This window comes from Molossus molossus, unplaced genomic scaffold (genome assembly GCF_014108415.1).
Source record: "Molossus molossus isolate mMolMol1 unplaced genomic scaffold, mMolMol1.p scaffold_m16_p_2, whole genome shotgun sequence".
In the NCBI taxonomy this organism is placed as follows: Eukaryota; Metazoa; Chordata; class Mammalia; order Chiroptera; family Molossidae; genus Molossus; species Molossus molossus.
This window is the reverse complement of record NW_023425355.1, coordinates 1494196-1513327: the sequence shown is the minus strand read 5'-3', so window position 1 is coordinate 1513327 and position 19132 is coordinate 1494196. Positions and strand designations below refer to the sequence as shown.

General features: G+C 46.9%; 1 protein-coding gene across 7 annotated transcripts in view; it reads left to right on the top strand.

Annotated features, from left to right (window-relative positions):
* The first annotated feature begins 234 nt into the window (after positions 1-234).
* Positions 235-19132, top strand: part of NHSL2 (NHS like 2) — a 43671-nt gene continuing 24773 nt past the window's right edge. For 4 of the 7 annotated variants that reach the window (XM_036271688.1, XM_036271692.1, XM_036271691.1 and 1 more), the window contains exon 1: positions 519-562. In XM_036271688.1, the coding sequence (XP_036127581.1) occupies positions 535-562 (28 nt within the window). In that variant the 5' untranslated portion in view covers positions 519-534. Of the gene's footprint in view, positions 563-1346; positions 1577-19132 lie in introns of all 7 variants that reach the window. The other 3 variants (XM_036271690.1, XM_036271694.1, XM_036271693.1) reach the window with 3 other exon arrangements.

Below are 19132 nucleotides of genomic sequence, written 5' to 3'. Positions count from 1 at the left end.
CTACCAGATTGGACAGTCACCTGAGCTGCGTGTCTCTGTAGTGGGCAGGAATGGTTTGCAAGGGCAGAAGCTGAGGACAAAAAACCTCAACTTCAACAATCTGGGCAGCTCCTGGGGCCTCTCGGGTCCTTGGAGTGTGGACCCCCATAAGCTGTGCGTGCTGGCCCAGTGCAGGGCAGGACAGCTGACCCAGGTTACAAAAGACCCTACTCCTCTCTGCCTCATGGGCTCTAGCTTTGCTGGCCACAGAAACAAGGAAAGAATTCTGAGTGCTCAGGGTCCTGCCACAGGTTCCCCTTTCTTTGCCTCCATAGGTGCCTCTGTTCACAGTCTGTCGTTGCACTTCTCATTGTATTCAAGACCCATTGCCCCCAGTTTCCTTTTTTAAACAACACAGCGGTGTGGCAACGGGCTCTGGGGAAAGCCCTGGGGAGGGTGTGGTGGGAGGAACCCACATCGAGGCTTACTCAACGGTGAGATCTTAGCCCAGTGGCCCCAGAGCGGCTGTGGTCCCTGGAGGCAGTGGTGACGGCCATGGCGGCTCAGCCGATAGCCTGGAACGGTGAGCTGGGGCACAGCCGCAAGGGGATTCGCATGGGGGTTGGAGGGTGGGGCTGGTACCTGAATGGGTGCTGGAAGTGCCAGGGAAGGCAGGTAGGTGGTCAGCTGGAGAGCACTAGGGACTGGGAAGCAAGCTTTGGCCTGGCCTGAGCCAGGCCAGGTTTGGGAAGCATTTGGACTCCACAGCAGGCTTGAGGGCTCCCCCAGGGTAGGCAGGAAGCTGAGAATTGTGATTATCCCCCACAGAGCAGCATGCTGTCCCTGGGCAAAGGCGGTGGCCCCATGCCCACTGCTAGCCTGATTTCCAAACCAGCCCTACCCCAGCCTACCCTTCCCCCCACTGGCCAGCCACAAGTACCAACTCCGTGGCTTGGGCTGGGCCAAGGGCTCAGAGTGGACTGAGGTGCAGAAGGAAGGAATTTCTTCCCTGGCAGCCTGGGTGGGAGCACTTCCTCCCAGTTACCCCACTGTGAGGAGGGGCAGGGCACCAGCTCCTGCAGGGGTGGGAGTGGGGACCTCACCTTCTTATATATCTGCTACCCAATCCCAACTGTAGCCGTAAAGGTCACTGGGGTCTCAGGCCAGAGGGGAATGGGAGGAGGCAAGAGAAATGTCCATCGGCGGGCCGTGCCTCAAATGCTGACTCCTCGGGCTGGCGAGGACCACTGGGGCATCAGGCAGACGTTTGTTTATTGAGGGCCTACTCGGTGCTTCCCAGTGAGGGCCTGACTGTCATTTGGGGTAGGCTCATTCTTTATTGTACAGGACTGTTCCTTGCATTGCAGGACATTTAGCATCTGGCGGCAAGATAAGGGCAGGGGGCGCCCTGTAAGCCTGAGAGCCGGACTGGTCTCAGCTGCCAAAGCTCAGGAGAAGGGCCTGAGCACAGTGGTGGCCTCTTCACAGTTCTGGATGGCATTTTGGAGGTGACTTCTTCAACCAGACTCTTCATAACTCTGTTTTGGCCTGATGGCTATGAACCAACCCATGAGCCTGGTGCCTTCATGAGTCCGAGGTAACCTTGGCTGGGCCAGAGGAAACGTAAAGTCCCACAGACAGAGCCTAGGCCTGAGGGGAGGGAAGCCACAGAACAAATCCCCTAGAAGCTGCCCAAGTGGAGCTGGTGCCTCTGGCAGGCAGTGAGCCACTCTGCTTAGGGCCCTGAGCCCTGGGCAGCCTGTGCCAGGGAGCCCACGTGGAGAAGAGGGCCAGCTTGGCCCAGCGCCCACGCCCGTTTCCCAGCATCGGCCAGGCTCGCAGGGGCGGCTGCAGCTGTGCTTGACCTGTAGTTGGATGGAAAAAAAATCACAGCTTTATCTTCACTAACCTCTAGCTGAAATTTTGCCTGTTCTTCCGTTACGAATGCAGGCAGTACAGCACAGTAGTGTTAGTGGTCTCTAACCTTGCCTCCCATAAGAACCACGGGGTTTTGACACCTCCTTACTCTTGTTGCAGATACCTTGAAACACTTTTCCACTCATGGTTCCTTCAAAAATATGGGAGCTATTTGACCCACCAATAGATCTTGGTACTTAATGTGCTAATACTTAAACATATGTTGCTCTATCATAAAATTTAAAACATATATTAATAACTGTCTTTAAATATAATGGACTTCCTTTGCAATCCTGTGTATCTTATTTTATGCTTAGAGAAACATTCCAAGAAGGGGCCCATAGGTGTCATTAGACTGCCAAAGGGGTCCAAGCCATAAATACGTTAAGAACTCCTGGATCAGAGAGTTGGCAGGAAGTCGGGTTGATTGGAGTCGATGGGGAAGGCCTGCAATGCAAGGACAAACAGCATGGATTGTGCTCTAGGTACTGAAGATGCTGAAGGTTGCTGAGCAGGGGCTGATGAAGATGATGCTGAGCTTTGCAGACTGGAATTACAGAGATGGTGGTGGCATTAATAGAAATAGAGAAGTCAGGGGGAAAGGCTGGTTAGGGGAGTGGGAGAAGGTTCTGTTTTAAATATATTAAATTTGGGACTTAAAAAATGGGCATCCAGGTGAAGTTGTCCGCCCTGCTCTTGGAAATGCAACGGAGCAGACAGGGAGAGTGGCGATGGCAACAGGAAAGAGTTGGGGTCGTTCCCTGCGGCGGTCATGGAAGCATTCAGGGTAATTGCAGTCGTCAAGGAAGAAAGGGGAGTGAGAGGAAAGAGGCCGAGGAAAGAGGCTGCCAGAGCCTGGCTCCTCCAGGAAACAGATCTAAGGCAGAGGTATGAACGCAGGTTTGTTGGGGGCTGCCTTCCAGAAAAGCACCTGCGATGGAGTAAGGGAAGCAGGATTGGTCAAAGGCAGGAGCTGAACGGCAATAGAGTCGCACTGGAGACCTCAACCAATCCCACAGGGAACTCTGAGCTGGGATGGTCCTTCAGATGGTCCCAACTGAGGCCAGGTGGCTGGGTCTTTGTCCCCTCGTCACTGTGGCTCCCCTATCTATTGACTAGTCTTTGGATGCAGGCTGCCCCCCAGGGAACGGGCATTACCTCGGAGAGGGACTCAGCCGCGAGCCATCAGCAACATACCTGGCAGCTGGGGGAAAGAGTGCCTTGGTCCTGAATGGGCAGTGGGGCAGCTCCGGGTCTGCTGTCCAGCCCTGCAAGAGGTGCAACTGGCTAGCGCCCTGCAGGACTCTGAGCAGATCCCAGCCAGCAGCCCACAGCCAGTCACAGGAGTCCTGGCCACAGGGAGCCAGGGCCTAAGAGGCAGTTGAGGCCTTGATGCCTGTAATTGAGAATCCTCAGTATCTCCTCCAAGCTCATTAGAGGCTAAGCTGGGTGGGATGGGGGGCGGGGGGGTTGGTGGGATGGGGGTCGTTGAAGAGAGCTGAACTGTTGCCACCCTCTGCAGTTTGTTTTCAAAAGGTTACCAAACTAAGCAAACCATCCACTGCAGGAACAGGCTCTGTGGCCTCTGCATCCCTCCCTTCCTCCTGGAGCGACCCACATCTCAAATGGAGATATTACCACAATTGAGGTTAGAGCCCTGCGCACAAGGCCTGCAGGCTGCCCAGGAAATGGGATTGTTACAGTTGCCGAGTAAAAGAGATTGGGCTTTGTTTTGTAAGAGAGAAATGTACAAACTTGACTTTTGATTTTGATTTTCATGTCCTTACACCAAAAAAAGCAAACTAAATAGCAATCAAACTGATTAGGCATAAACTCTCCCCAAACTTTGAAATTTAGAGTTGCTGTAGAAAACTTGAATCCAGAAAAAAAAAGATCATTTATTCATCTATCCATTCATTCATTCCACAAACAAATAGCAGGTTCTGAGTTTGCAAAATGATAGGCCGAAAGACCAAGTGTGGCCAGAAAGCCAGTTTTTTGTCGTCGTTGCCCTGCATAGTTTTAAAAAACAAAACACAATTTAAGTTAGTTGCTAGTTCACTTTTTTTCAATATATATATATTTTTATTAATTTATTTTTGTTACAGATGTTTCTCCTTTTTCCCCCATTGACAGAATCCTCCCCATCCTGCCCACCCCCAGCTTTGTTGTCCGTGTCCATGGTTACGCATACATGCATATAAGTTCTGTGGTTTATCTCTTCCCTCCCCCCGCCCCCTCTTCTGAGGTTTGTCAGTCTATACCCTACTTCTATGTCCCTGGGTCTATTTTGTTCATCAACTTGTTTTGTTCAAATAAGTGAGATCATGTGATATTTGTCTTTCTCTGATTCACTTTTTTGAAAAATCAAGATCTCCCAACAATGTACCCATCAGCTAAAACTGAAGAGTGCTGCCCTCCTGTGGGTGGGCATGAAGCTCCCCAGTTCACCTCAGGCCCCATTGAGCCTGTTTCTCGCCTTGGCCTGGGCAAATTCAGAATTTGTGTTCATGAATGCTCGATTCAGAGAAGCTGGATGGTGCTTTGGCTCGGCTCACAGAGCTGTCTCCTCTGCCATCTTCTGTTCACCAGCTAGTGTGGGACTTGTTGGACTCGACAACCAAAACTTGGCCGAGCCATGTGCACCAACAGACAGAAAAGATAGAGTTCTGTAGGGCCCTGGGGGAAGGAGCCACAAATGTGGCCAAGAGAAGCTGGGAAAGCTTTGGAGATTCTAGGACGACAGGTAGACTTCTACTGGGTAGGAAATAGGGCAGGGGTGGAGGAAAGCGGTTTGTCAGTGCAAAGAAGTAGTGGGTCCTGGAGAATGGCGCTTCTGAAGGACGTGTCACGCGTGAAGTGGAAAGGGGTGGAGACCAGATGGAGGAGGACTTGTCAGCCAAGCTTGAGGAACTGGTATTTTATCCTGGAGTTTTGGATGCAGAGGTGTGAGATGACCTGACTGTGTGACTAGAAGCTGACTTTGGTGGCCCCGTGGAGGACAAGATCTGAGGCAGGAAGGGCAGGCAGGAGGTTCTTCTGATTGTTCAGGTAAGATTGATGGGCTTTGATTTGGGGAGGTGCTAGTGAGTGGAGGAAGGAAGGGATTCAAGAGGGATTTAGCAGGTCAGGTTGACAGGTCCTGGTGATTCCTCAAAGTGGGAGGGGACAACTACACACCACGGCACACTGGGGAGCTCTGCGATCTCGGCCCCAGTTATCACTGCCCTTTGTTCAGGGTTCTGTTATGTTTGCATTTGCTCATCCATTAACACATTGGTCTCAAAGCCAAGGACAGCCAACCCACTGTGTGTCCACAAGGCAACCGGCTCCTTGAGGAGCTTCCTAGCTTCCTTCCTGATACCCTGGCGTGGTTCACCCACCCTGACCTTAGCCATAAGGGCTCCAGGGCTCCAGGCCGTGTGCACTGTGTGCCAGGCAGAGGGCTTTTCCCATGGATTCACTCACTGGATCGTTGACGTGCCCAGTGAAATAGATACTGCTCTTTCCTTTTTACACATGAGAACACTGAAGCTCATGGAGGCAACACGACTCTCCTGGGTCACACAGCTAATCAGTGACAGAGCAAGGCTTTGACCTATGCCATCTGCTCCAGTGCCTATGTTCTGCTGGCTGTGCGGGCCAGAAGAGTGGTCGCCAAGCTCACAGACCTAGTGCACACCAGCACAGCTGATGGCACCAGCCTAGGAGTACGGGCAACCTCGCAGTGCTCCAGGGATCATCCAGACTGGGACACCCCCAGGTGTTAGCTAGGCTTTCAGGTTCTGAGAATTTGGGGAGATGCCAGGCTAACACCAAGCCCGGGCGGCTAGCGTTGCAGACAATGAAGGAGAGCAGTCAGGTCACAGCGGACTCTGTCTCTTCCCCAAACTATTTACCCTCCAGGAGTTTTCTATTGCACTGCCAGTCAGATCCAGGTTCCTGACTGCCACCTGCAAGAGCCTGAAGTAATCTGGCTCCCAGCCCACCTTTCCCACATCTTTTCTTACGGGGACTCCCCCTCACTCACTATCCTCCAGGACTGCTGGCTCCTTTCAGTCATTCTTTCCCACCCCAGGGCCTTTGCGTATGCCATTCCCCCTGCCAGGCATGCTCCCCACCCCCACCTCTTGCATGAATGATTCCTTCTCATTATTCAAGTCTCATCTGCTTCATTGCAGAGTCCATGAGGGCAGGGACTGTGCCTGCCATGGTCACCACAGTATCCCCGAATGCCTATGTGTCCAGTACACAGAAATGACCCAATACATATTTATTGAATGAATGAATGAATGAACTAGTTTTTGGCACCTACTGTGCATCAGGTACTTGTCAAATATTCATTTAATCTTTAAAATATCACTATGACTTAGGTATGATTGTTACCCCATTTTGTAGATGAGGAAAATGAGGCACAGAGAGGTGACGTGACTTGCACAAGGTCACAAGGCCTAGGAAAAGAAAGAGCTGAGATTTGACTCCTGACTTATGCTCCAAAGTGTGCATTCAGACAGGATCTTAATTGAGAAGGTCCAGGGCTCTGGTCTCCCACAGACTGTTTCAGATCGCTGACTGAGCTTCCTCAGGAAGGAATTGCAGCAACCCTGGGGGCCTCTCAGCTGGGGTTGTTAACTTTTTCGCTCTTGTTTATTAAACGGGTTGTCCCACTTTCTCACTCTTGTTTATGAAAAACCCTACAGTTTGAGAGAAGTAGCTTAGAAAGCAGAGTATCCACTCAGTGAGGAAGTTATTCCACCCCGGTGGGGGATGTCGGTGGGGGATGTTGGGAACAGGGAGGCCAAGTGCCTCCCTCCGGCCCTGGTGTATTTCCTCCACCGACTTCTTGCTGCTCCGAGTGTGGTATGAGGACCAGCAATAACACCAGCCCCCGAAAGCTACTTAGGAGTGCAGACTCTTGGCTCATGTTCCCCCTCCCCACCTCCTGATTCAAACCTGCATTTTCACAAGATCCCCAGGAGATTCACATGCACAAAAAGTTTGAGAAGGGTGGCTTCTGAGAGTGACCTGGCTCATTACCAGACTGGAGTTCCCTGAGGGCAGAGCTGCGCCTTGTGGGCATATCCCTAGGGCCTCTCACAATGCCGGGCACCTAGTGGGTAGTCCGTCGTGTTTGTAGAATGAGGAAATGTGTGACGGGATCTGGTCACATACAGCCAGTTTAGGCAAAGTTGGAATCATTCACCAGGCACATTGCACAGCCCTGCCTGCTCCCGTCACTCGCTCCTGCAAGCTGCCCCACGCGGAGGCCCAGCCCTGGGACTCTCTCCAGGCCTGTGGTCCCATGAGGGAGACCCAACAACAGGGAGTTTGTCTATATAGGCCTCAGACTTTGGACAAGACACTAAACAGACTTGTCCCCTCCTTTCCCCTTCATCCTCCCACCCCGAAAACCCCAGGGAGGAACTTCTGGTGCCCTCACCCTGTGTGTTGGCTCCCTTCACTGAGGGCACGGCCTCCTCGGCACATGTGACCGGCCACCACAACTCCTGTGGTGCTTCTCAAATGCCCCCTAGGAACCCAAGTCCCTGCCAAGGTGCAGAAGCTACTGCCGGGTGCTGGCTCACCAAGCCCTCGCCGAGTGTGGAACCAAAATAAACCCCTGTTGATATGGAAACGGGTCGAATTATTTTAAGAAAAAAATTGCTCCTTCATTAAGTCACGTTGTTACGGCAACCAGGATTAGGAAAGTCAGTTGGCCAAGGAGGTTATGTGCAATGTTTTGGGACTGAGAGTTTTCAGAATAGTGGAAAACAAGTTGTAAGCTCATCTTCCCCATCCTGCCTGGACCGGCTTGTGCGAAGTCGCTGGGGGCCACTCTCTCTGGTAATGTAGGCTGAAGTCATACAGGATGTGTGGGAAAGGAAGCTCACTGGGAAGAGGATGTCCTGACCAGAGGTCCAGCACTGTCTGCATATGTAAGGTGGCCCTCCACTCAGCTGGGAAAGGTGGGAGAATTGAGGAAATATAACAATGTCTACTCTTGATTGGGTGTTTACTGCATGCCGAGCACTGAGCTAAGTCCTTGACACACTTTCAGTCCTCACAGCAACCCTGCCAGGCATGAGAAGCATCTCAGTTTTGCAAATAGACCGAGTCTTGAGTCAGTGGAGTGACTTGTCCAAGGTCACACAGTTGGTGCACAGTTGGGATTGGGTTTTTAGGCTCCACTTGTGGTCTCTGTTGTAAAGTCAAGGTACTAAAACTGAAACGTGAAGCCAAGCTATGAAGTTGTGCTCTCGGGTGCATGCTCACCCTGTACTGAGGCTGCACTGACCCTCCACACAATCGCACTCAGTTCTCCACCCGGTCAGGAGTGGATATCTGCAAAGATGATTGGCTGAGATTTATTTGTTTATTCATTCCATATGCATTTACTGAGCACCTACTATGTTCCAGGCTCTGTGGATATGCTGGTGACCATGCTAAAGTCCCTGGACTCGGGGATTTTACTGTCCAGTGTAGAGTAAACAGGTGGTAAGTGGTGAAATCAATAAACCAGAAAAGTTTCAAATGGTGGTAAATGCTATGAAGAAAGGCAAGCAGAGGAATGTGCCAGGGTGGCGAGGATCTGGGCAGCATAGGATCGCAGGAAAAGAGAAGGTCTACCTGACGAGGTGATATTTGAGCAGAGACCCAAATGAAAAAGGGAAACAAGCCATGTGATTGGTGGAAGAGTGCTCCAGGCAGAGGAAACAGCCAGGCAAAGGTCTTAGCGTGGGAATGGGCCTGGCATGTTTCAGGAGCAGCAAGAAAGCTGCAGTGCCCAGAGCAGAGCAAGGGGAGTGGCAGGTAATGACACTAGAGAGGGGGCAGAGGCTACGTCATGGTGAGGACTTTGCATTTTCGTCTAGTGTGAGGACAAGCACTGGAAGACATGCTGGGGAGCAACAGGATGTGATTTAATGCATTATCTAATAACAGGTTTATTGAGATAGAATTCACATGCCAGACAGTTTATCCACTTAAAGCATACAGTCCTATAGTTCTTGGTATATTCCCTGACATGAGTAACTACCACCACCATCTAATTCCAGAATGTTTGCGTTATCTCCCAAAGGGAACCCTTTACCCGTTAGCAGTCCCTTCCCACTTCCACCTCCAGTCTACTTTTTGTCTTCATGAAGTTGCCTGCTCTGGACATAGCATATGAATAGAGTCATAAAATGTGTGACTTTGGGGGTCTGGCTTCTTTCACTCAGTTTAGCATCAAGTTTTCAAGGTTCATCCATGTTATAGCATGTATCAGAGCTTCATTCCACTATAATCCTGAATAATGTTCCCTTGTGTGTATATGCCACATTTTGTTCATCCAGTCATCTGTTGATGGACATTTGGGTTGTTTCCACTTTGGGGCTATTATACATAATATTGGTATAAGCATTTGTGAACAAGTTTTTGTGTGGACGTATGTTCTCAATTCTTGGGTAGATAAGTACAAGTGGAGTTGCTGGGTCATGCTGTAAGTATGTTTAAACTCTGTCGAATGGTTCAAGGAAGTGCAGTCTGTTCTCCATAGTGGCTGCACCATTTCGCCTTCCATCCAGCCGGGTGTGAGGGTTCCAGTTTTTCCACATTCTCGCCAGTACTTGTCATTGTCTGATTCTAGCCATCCTAGTAGGTGCGAAGTGGGATTTCACTGTGGTTTTGGTTTGCATCTCCCTGATGACTAAAGATGTCAAGCATTTTTTCATGTGCTTATTGGCCACTTGTATATCTTATTTGGAGAAATGTCTGTATTTTTGCTGTCCTCATTTTCGTAACATTTATTTTATGCAAAGCCCATTTCCTGCTGACTCGAACCTGGTTGGGCGACTCCGACATTTGGAAAGACAGGCCAGGTCAGGAGGTGGTCTGGATGGCCTTGGGTGACTGGGGAGGAGCCCTTGTCATGCTAACTCAATGTGGGCATGAGAAGAAGCCTTTCCTGTTTCTGGGCCTCAATTTCCACATCTCTGTTATGTGAGGGGGCTGCACTGGGGTTGTGGCTCCCCACCGGCTTCTGGATCCTCCATTCCCCGATCTCACAGGGTGGTTGAACAGGGCTGGCAGAAATATTTGCTGCAGGAGTAAGAGTTTCAGCAAACCACAGAGCAGTGTTTACAGTATGATCCCATCTTTGTTTGGTGTAGGAAAATTTCCAGAGAAATACACCCAAGGTAGCAGCACTGCTTGTCTGTGGTGTGTAGGACTATGTGTTACTTTCCTCTTTCAGTTTGTTTGTATATTCTGCTTTTCCACTGTGATAAACATGTTTTACTTTTGAAATAAGAATAAAAGGAAGGCACAAAAGAAAGAAATTAAGCTTGACAATTTTTTTTAAAGAGACAGACTGCCTAGAAGCCGTTAGCAAAGAAAAGGATTGAGAAAGGGAGCAACCCACACCACCACCACTGGAGCCGATGGCAACGGTGCCAGTGCGCCTTTCAAACTGCACGGTGCCCTCTCTGCCCGGGAGCTTGGCTGTGCAGAAAGTGGGCTCTGAGATGGAGGTTGGTGCCCAGGAAGTTGATTAGGGATGCTCTTGGGATCAACCGCTGTGGAAAGTGGCTAAGGAAGCAGGGTTGTGCAGAGAGGATAAAGTGAACAGCGCCACAGTTTCGACAAAGGCTTCAGTTGATCTAACCTGGGTTCAGTTTTGTCCAACTCCAGCTCTCACCCTCTTTCCCTGAGGACACAGCTGCCCAAACTTTCCAGTGACTGTTTTTGTGGTCAAATGGACACATTTGTTCCCCCTCATTAATGCTGAACCACGCCCACCAATCAATTTTCAGATGAGCTGGTCTCAGTACCAGAAATCAAAGTGAAATATAACTTAGCTGATGCAACACATAGTGGCCCTTACTCTCCTGGAAAGCTGTTGTCTTTGGAGGAGGACAGGCCTGAGCCGCCCCTATTTGGGGGGACATGGGAGGCTGGCTGCAGGCATTCCGAGTTAATCTCATTAACCTGTGAGATCAATCGGCTGCAGGCACCAAGCAAGTGATAGCAATGGAGGGGGCAGCCTCACAGCTAGGGACTGATTTATCCGTCCTTTTAATGGATGGGGTTGTATTTAGCTAGTTGAGTTTGAGACTGGCATGAATAAGTCTTCTCTTTGGGCAACCCCCTTATGACGTGGTACTCCTTGCCGAATGTCCTGCCAGTGCAGAGGGGTGAGGGAAGGAGGAGGGGGCACAGGGCAGAATCTTGAACTCTACTCCAGACCTGCTTGATTAGAAACCCTGGCAGTGGGACCCAGCACTGTGTGTTTTGACAGGCCCTCCAGGGACTTCTGATGATCCCTAAAGTTTGAGACCCACTGGAGGGTTTATGTGCACAAACTCTGGTTCCAGGCAGCCTGGTTACTAGCTGTGTGACTTTAGACAAGCCATCTGACTCCTAAGGGTCTCTGTTTCTTCATCTGCAAAATGGGGGAAATAGGAGGAGTACCTACCTCATAGGGTTGTGGTGAAGATTAAATTTGTCAAGTGCTTATGATATATATTTAACAACTGTTATTGTTGGAAATGACGGAGCTTAGGACTTTTGTCTGTTCCCTTGGCACGACAGTGGTTGTAAGTAAGAAACTGGATCATAAAGCTCTTCTGGTTTGATAAGTAAAAAAATATGGTACAAACTTGAGTCTTTATTGTGATTGTACTCATGTAAAAATATGTATGCATATGGATAAAGTAAAAGTATGGGTGATTTCTTTTTCTCATCACAAACTTTTGAAATGTAGTTAAATAGAATATATCTTTGGAATATATCTTTGGAAATATTAAATAAATTCAGTTGGACAAAAGAAATGTATTGGATCATGGATAGCCAATGGGCAGAGTTGAAGTAAAGACTGCTTAAAGGATGCAGGGTGTCCTGGCCAGTTTGGCTCAGCGGTTAGAGCATCAGCCTGTGGACCAGAGAGTTCTGGGTTCGGTTCCCGCTAGGGGCACATACCAAAAAATAAATAAATAAATAAATAAATAAATAAATAAATAATAAAAAAGGATGCAGAGTATAGAACTGCTATATGTGGGTCCCCATCTCCACTCCGGGACAGCAAGGTCACTCTCAGCCCCACTTTCCTCTTTTAAACTATGGTACCTAGAACCAAGACACTCCAGCAAAACTTGACTCAGATCTGAGTATGGTGCTGTCTCTATAGGGTATTTCTTTGTACCACAACCACTTGATATACGGTCACTATGGAATCTACTAAAATACACTGGAATTCCTGCAGTTTATCACATAGCTACCCTGATCTCATTTTGTGGCCTTTGTTTTGACATTGGAGTATGATATTGTGGTACATTTCTGATTTAACAAAGTTTTATTCCTGATAACAGCTTTATTGAGACATAATGTGTGCATACACCATACAATTCACCCATTTAAAGTGTACAATTATACGGGTTTTGTATATCTAATGTATTGTGCAGTCATAACCACAATGTTAGAACATTTTCAACACCTCAGAAAGAAACCCTGCACCCCATTTCCCCTTACCTCCCTCCCCAGGCCTTGGCAACCACCAGTTGATTCTGTATCTATGGATTTGTCTATTCTGGACATGCCATATAAATAGAATCATTCCTATGTGCCATCTAGTGACTGGTTTCTTTCACATGGCAGAATGTTTCAAGGTTCATCCATGCTGTAGCAAGCGTCATTACTTCACTCTTTTTCATGACTGGATAACATTCCATTATATGGCTAGACCACATTCAGTTTATTTATTTATCCATTCACCAATTGATGCACTTTTTGGCTATTGTAAATAATACAGCTATGAACATTAATATAGTTTTTGCATGGACATGGGGTTTCATTTATCTGGGTATATGTCTAGGAGTGGAAGTGATAATTCTATATTTAACATTTTGAGGAACTAATCATTTTCCAAAGCAGCCACGTGCCATGTTACATTCCCATCCAGAATATGAGAGGGTGTGTGGTTTTTATTTGCATTTCCCTAATAACTAATGATGTCGGGTATCTCTTTATGTATTCCTTGGCCACTTAAATATCTTCTTTGGACAGATATCATTCAGTCCTTTGTCCATGCTTGAATTGGGTTATCTATCTTTTATTATTGATTTATGGATGTTTACATACTCTGGATGCAAGTCTCTTATCAGAGATAAGATTCGCAAATATGTTCTGGCATTCAGTAGCTGTCTTCACTTTTGTGATAGCATTATTTGTAACACAAAAGTTTTAATTCTGACAAACTCCAATTAATCTGTGTTTTTTCTTTTGTTGCTTGTGGTAATAATGCCATATCTAAGAAACCATCCCCTAATCCAGAGTCTCAAAGATTTACACCTGTAATTCCTTCTAAGTTTTAGCTGTTTTATGTATGTCTTTTATCAGTTTTGAGTTTAATTTTGTATGACTCCGCGAATTAATTCCAACGTCATTCTTTTGCATGTGGAAATTCTGCTGTCCCAGCACCACTTGTTGAAATGACTATTCTTTCCCCAGGGAATGGACTTGGTACCCTTGTCAAATATCAGTTGGCCACAGATGTATGAGTTTATTTCTGGTCTCTCGGTGCTGTTTCATTGATCTATACATCCATCCTTATGCGAACAGCACACTCTTTTGATTACTGTAGCTTTGTATAAAATTTTGAAATCAGGAAGTGTGAGTCCTCCAACTTCATTTCTTATCAAGATTGTTTTGGCCATTCTGGGTTCCTCGAATTGACATATGAATTTTAGGATCAGCTTGTTAATTTCTACAAAGAATCTAGCTGGGTTTCTGATAGGGATTGCATTGAATCTGTAGATCATTTAGGAAAGTATTACCATCTTGACCATGTTGGATATTTTGATCCACGAACACCGGATGTCTCCATTTGCTTCAATCTGCTTTGATTTCTTTCAACATGTTTTGTACGTTTTCAGTGTACAAATCGTGCACCACATTGTTTAATTTATTCTGGTGTATCCTTTTGATGGTATTTTAAATGGAATTGTTTTCTTAATTTTATTTCATATTGTTCATTGCAAGTGTATAGCAATACAATTTTATGTATTGATTTTATATCCCACAACCTTGTAGAACTCATTGATTAATTCTAATAGATTTTTAGCAGTTTCCTTAGAATTTCTATATACGAGATCATGCCTTTGTAATCTTTCCAATGCCTTTTCTTTATTTTTTCCTTATCAAATTGGTCTGGCTAGAATCTCTAGTACAATATTGGGTCGAAGTAGTGAGAGTGGACTTCTTTGTCTTGTTCCTGATATTAGAGGGAAAGCTGCTAATGTTTCACCATTATGATGTTATTGTGGGTTTTTCATAGGAGGAACCCGTTGTCAGGTGGAAGAAATCCCTTTCTATTCCTAGTTTGTTGAGTGTTTTATCATGAAAGGTGTTGGATTTTTGTCAAATTCTTTTTCTCTTTTTATTGAGATGATCATGTTTTTGTTTTATGTTATATTTATATGCTATATTTCATGAATTGATTTTCAGATGCTACAGTAAGTCTGCATTCCTGGGATAAATCCTCCTACTTGGTTGCGGTGTATGATCCTTTTTATCTGTTGCTAGATTTGGTTTGAGTATTTTGTTGAGGGTTTTTGTGTCTGTATTTATAAGAGCTCTTGACCTGTAGTGTGTGTGTGTGTGTGTGTGTGTGTGTGTGTGTGTGATGTTTCTGTCTAGTTTTGATATCAGGGTACTACTGACCTCAGCGAATGAGTTGAAAAGTATTACTTCCTCTTCTATATTTTGAAAGAGTTTATAAAGAATCAACATTAATTCTTCTTTAAATGTTTAGTAGAATTCACCAAAGAAGCCATCTGTGTCTTGGCTTTTCTTCATGGATAATTTTGATAACTAATTCAGTCTCTTTACTTATTATAGGTTCATTTGGAGTTTCTATTTTTCTTCAGTTATTTGCAATAGTTTCTATCTTTCTAGGAATTTATGCAGTTCATCTATCTCAGTTATATAATTTATTGTCATACAATTGTTTATAGTATTCCTTTTATAATCCTTTTTATTTCTGTAAGGACAATTGTAATGTCCGCCCCTTTCATTTCTGATTTTAGTAATAGGGGCCTTCTTGGTCAATCTAGCTAACCAGTTTATTTGAATTCTCATTTGGTCCTCAGTCTCCTTCAGCCTATATTTGGGAGCCTTGGGCCAACCTAGCAAATACACATATTTCTTTTATAGTCAAGAAAATAAATCTTCTTCCCATTCCAGCACGTGGTGCTCTCAGTCTGAACCACCAAAGCATACTTTTCTGTTCCCTCGACTAACTGAAGCAGATTCATTCTGAAGCAGCCTCTTTATTAGCCAGTGGTGGTAGTTCATAAGGCTATCACGGCCCCACCCTTTCACTTTGGAAATTAAGTTGCAGCCTTTATATTGCATGGCCATCGCGCAAATATCGCTCATTTCTGAGTAAATATGGGAGCTAGGGAAGAACAGAAGGCAAGGGTCCTGGCCAGCTGGGACCCCCAAGCAAGGCATTGTGAGTAGACCTGGGGCCTGGTTCTATATGAGCAGTGCTCTGTTTGAGTATTGAATGGGAACAGAGGCAAGTTAGAAAACTAGAGGCCTACTGCTGTTCCAACCATTTGTCTCCTTGGCCACAGCACCCAGGACTGCGCTGTCATGGTTGGCAGGGACTCAGTTGACAGGTGGCAAAGCCGGGAAGTCAGGAAAAAGCATTTGGTATTTTGGGAAAATACCAATTCTGACTAGTGTTCTGGGGTGCATGGCACAGTGGATGATCATTCCCCTTCTCTCTGGGTGTCCTACTCCTGACTGGGGTAGTAGGGCAGAAAATATCCATTAGCTCAGAAAATATCTTAGAGCCAATAAAATGTCCACTTAAAGATTATTTCCAGACTAATAGGACATCTGTGTGTGCAAACAGGTCCAAATTTTAAAATAAAGCAAACCCAGCAAGATGTTACTCGTATGGAAGTGGCAACAAGTCAACGCTTAGGGATGGGTGTGTGGTGAGCTTGAAATTCAAACCAAGTATGACAACCTCGGCTCCACCCTGAGCTGCTGACTCAGGACCAAGAGGAAGAGGCATCTGCCAGACTTCACGATTTTTGTAAACAGTTCTTGAAAGAGAAACCACACACTTGTCTTTTTGCCAGCCCCGCCTGCCCCCCGGCTTCTCTTCACAGCTGACAGTGCAGCCATTGTCTTTTCTCTGACACCCTAGGGCAGAGCTCCTTAACTTGATCTCCATGAACCACCAAGGGCTGCGCGGAGAGAATTTAGGGGGTCTATGAGCTTGGATGACAGAATTATGTGATCTTATTTCCATTAACATCTAACAGAAATTTAGCATTTCCTCAAATTCAGAATGTAGGCAACAAGCCATAATAGTATTAGCAGTATCTGTGACTTTATCCCCCAGTAGAAATCACAAATATTTTCATCTCATCACTTCAAAACTTCTAATCTATAGACGTGCCACTCAATTTTGTCATTTAATGCATTATTAAAGTAGTAATATAACGAAGTCACAATTTCTTAAAAACATTTTTAATTACTTCACTATGACTGGTTTCCTTTGTAATTCTATATATTTTATTTTACGCATCTGAAAACATTATTCTGAGCAAGGATTTAGAGGTTTCCCCAAACTGCTAGAGGAATCTACCACCCCAAAGAGATTAAGACCCCAGCCCCAGATCTTGGCTCTCTCCTGCTCCACTGGCCTCCTTTCTGACCCACAGAACTTGCCCTGTCCGACCAGGAAGCTCGAAAACACTGGGCAAGTTACACTTTCTGTGCCATTTCTTAATCTGCAAAATGGGGACTAGTAACACCACCTACTGTAGAAGGTTGTTGTGATGATTCAGTGAGTTAATAAATGTAAACTACTTCATGCCCAACAAATAGTAAGTGGTAATAAGTATTTGCTATTTCTGTTGGTGGTGGTTCATATCAATATCTCACTAATATATCCTATTATCATCTCCATTTTTAGAGAAAGGAAAGTGAGACTTAAAAAGGGAAAATGACCAGCCCAAGGGTACACGACAAGGAACTGGCAGAGCCAGGGTTCAAAGACAGGTCTGTGTGACTCTGAAGTTGAGTGGAAGTCAGTCTGCACCACACTACTGAGGAGTGATGGTCCCTCAAAGATGCAAAGGCCATCAACAGGGTACTCAGGAATGAACAGCCACTCTGCAAGCTCCTGGTCTCGTCCCCAACTTATCTCTACTGTCCATATCTCCAACTTGATGAGGTGGGGTGCTCCCAGATCTTAGGAGGCCGGTGCTTCTCCAAAAGGCTACTGCCAATACAGACTCACCTGTGAAGGGGACAAACCAGCCTCTGGTCTCAGGTGCAACTCCAGCCTCATAGAGCAATGGGGTTGGGGGAGTGAGTGGGGACTCAAAACGGCAGGAGCCTGTCTGGGCAGTGAAGGCTGCCTCCTGGAGGAAGTGGTCTATGGGCTGAGGAGATTGCCAGTTGGAGTGGGGCCAGGAGTGCTTATGAATTTTTAAAGCAGAGGGAATAGGGTGTGCAAAGGCCCAGAGGCATGAAAGGCCCTCGTATGTAAGGAAAGAAGGAAGTAATTCGGAATGTCTGAGGTTTGGATTGAATGGAAGAGGGAAGAGAAATGGCATGGGGGGATGAGATGGCATACAGAGTTTATGAGCAGACAGTGAGGAGTGCCAGCATCAGGTCCACGAGTCTTCTAATAGAGGAAGGAGAGCCACAGAAGGGTTTTTGTACAGGAGCAACCGGACCTACCCCAGAAGCATGCGGAAGGTGGATTGATTAGAAGGGGTAGAGACTAGAGGCTGGTTAGACCAGCAAGGAGGCTACCTCAGTAGTCCAGATGAGGGGTGAGGAGGTGCTGAATTTGGGGGGAGAAGTCTGGAACTTCCGGACACTCTCTCTGGCTTATGTGTCCTCTGTGGTAAGGAAATGGTAGGACTGTGATTGCTGGGGGCACTTGGCCTCCTCGGGTTTGGTTGACTATGGGTCCTATGAGGTAAGGTTTCCTGGGGCCAGAGGACACTCACCATGAATCCACATGCCAACACCTTCCATTTCAGCCTCTTCCTCATATTAACAGTCTATAGCAAGGGCAGAATCAAAAACCAGGGTCCTACTTTCCATCATGCTCACCCAGCTCCCAGTAGAGTTGCTGGGGCGAGGGGCCCCATCTCTATCCCAGTGTGCGGCAGGCAAGAAGGAGAGAGAGGACTCAAGGAGCAGGTCAGAGCCTGCCCTCGGTCAAAGGAAATATCCACCCTCCTAAGCCTTTCACAGACTGTTTTCTTCAAAGTAGGTCCCGCTGTTACCAGGGCAACAGAGAACTCTGGGCTTTTTGTTTCTGTGTCTGTTGAATCCCTGGGGAGAAGTAGCCTGCAGAGCTTTCCATAGTCTGTGCAGGATGCAGGAAGTGCTAGTGGGAGATGGAGACACCCTCCCCCCCAATTTGGCGGTGATCTCTTGCCTTGGTCATGCCTGTCCTTATTTTCTGGGAGGGGCAAGGGCCCCACGTGAGTTAGTTATGATGGTCAAGGGTAAGGTTTAGGCTCCTATGAACCTGGTTTCCCAGGACCAGACTTCTGCACCAATCCTATGTCACCTCACTCTGAAGGGGTGCAGTCTGTGCAGGCGTCCAAGAGGGGCAAGCTCACACCAGACCATGGCACATGCTGGGGTCATTACACAAATATGTCTTTATGACTATGTACATAGTGTGGGATCTCCAGGCTGATCTCTCCTCTGGAGAGCTCTATGGGAAGGCTCAGAACCAAATTGGCCATTAAATGTCCCTCGGCTAGTTAGTACCCAAGAGTCTTTTCTGTGCTGGGCCAAGCTGGGCATTCGACTTGCTTAGAGTGCTTTTTAGAAATAGGAGTATTCCTGGGGTTTCTGATTCCGTCAGTGTGGGTGTGAGTGGAGGGTGCCGATTAAGAATTCTGAATATCAAACTGCTGGAGTTCACAGCAGAATTCTGCAAATGAATCAAGTGACCTTGAGCTGCCAGTTTCCTCACAGAATGATGAGGGGAACAGTGGGTTCAGCAAGATTTTTCTCTGCCTTCCTCCATCCCTTGGGAACAGGATTTTTACGACCCTCACCAATCTTTTCTTCCTTATCCTTTGTTTTATTCTAATGTTTCCTTACTGCTGGCATGCAAAAAGGCCTCGGTGAGGTGCAGCCTGGTCACCTTCCATTGGCCGGCCAGGACCCCAGGTGAGGTCGGCCCATCTCTTGGACCCCCCCC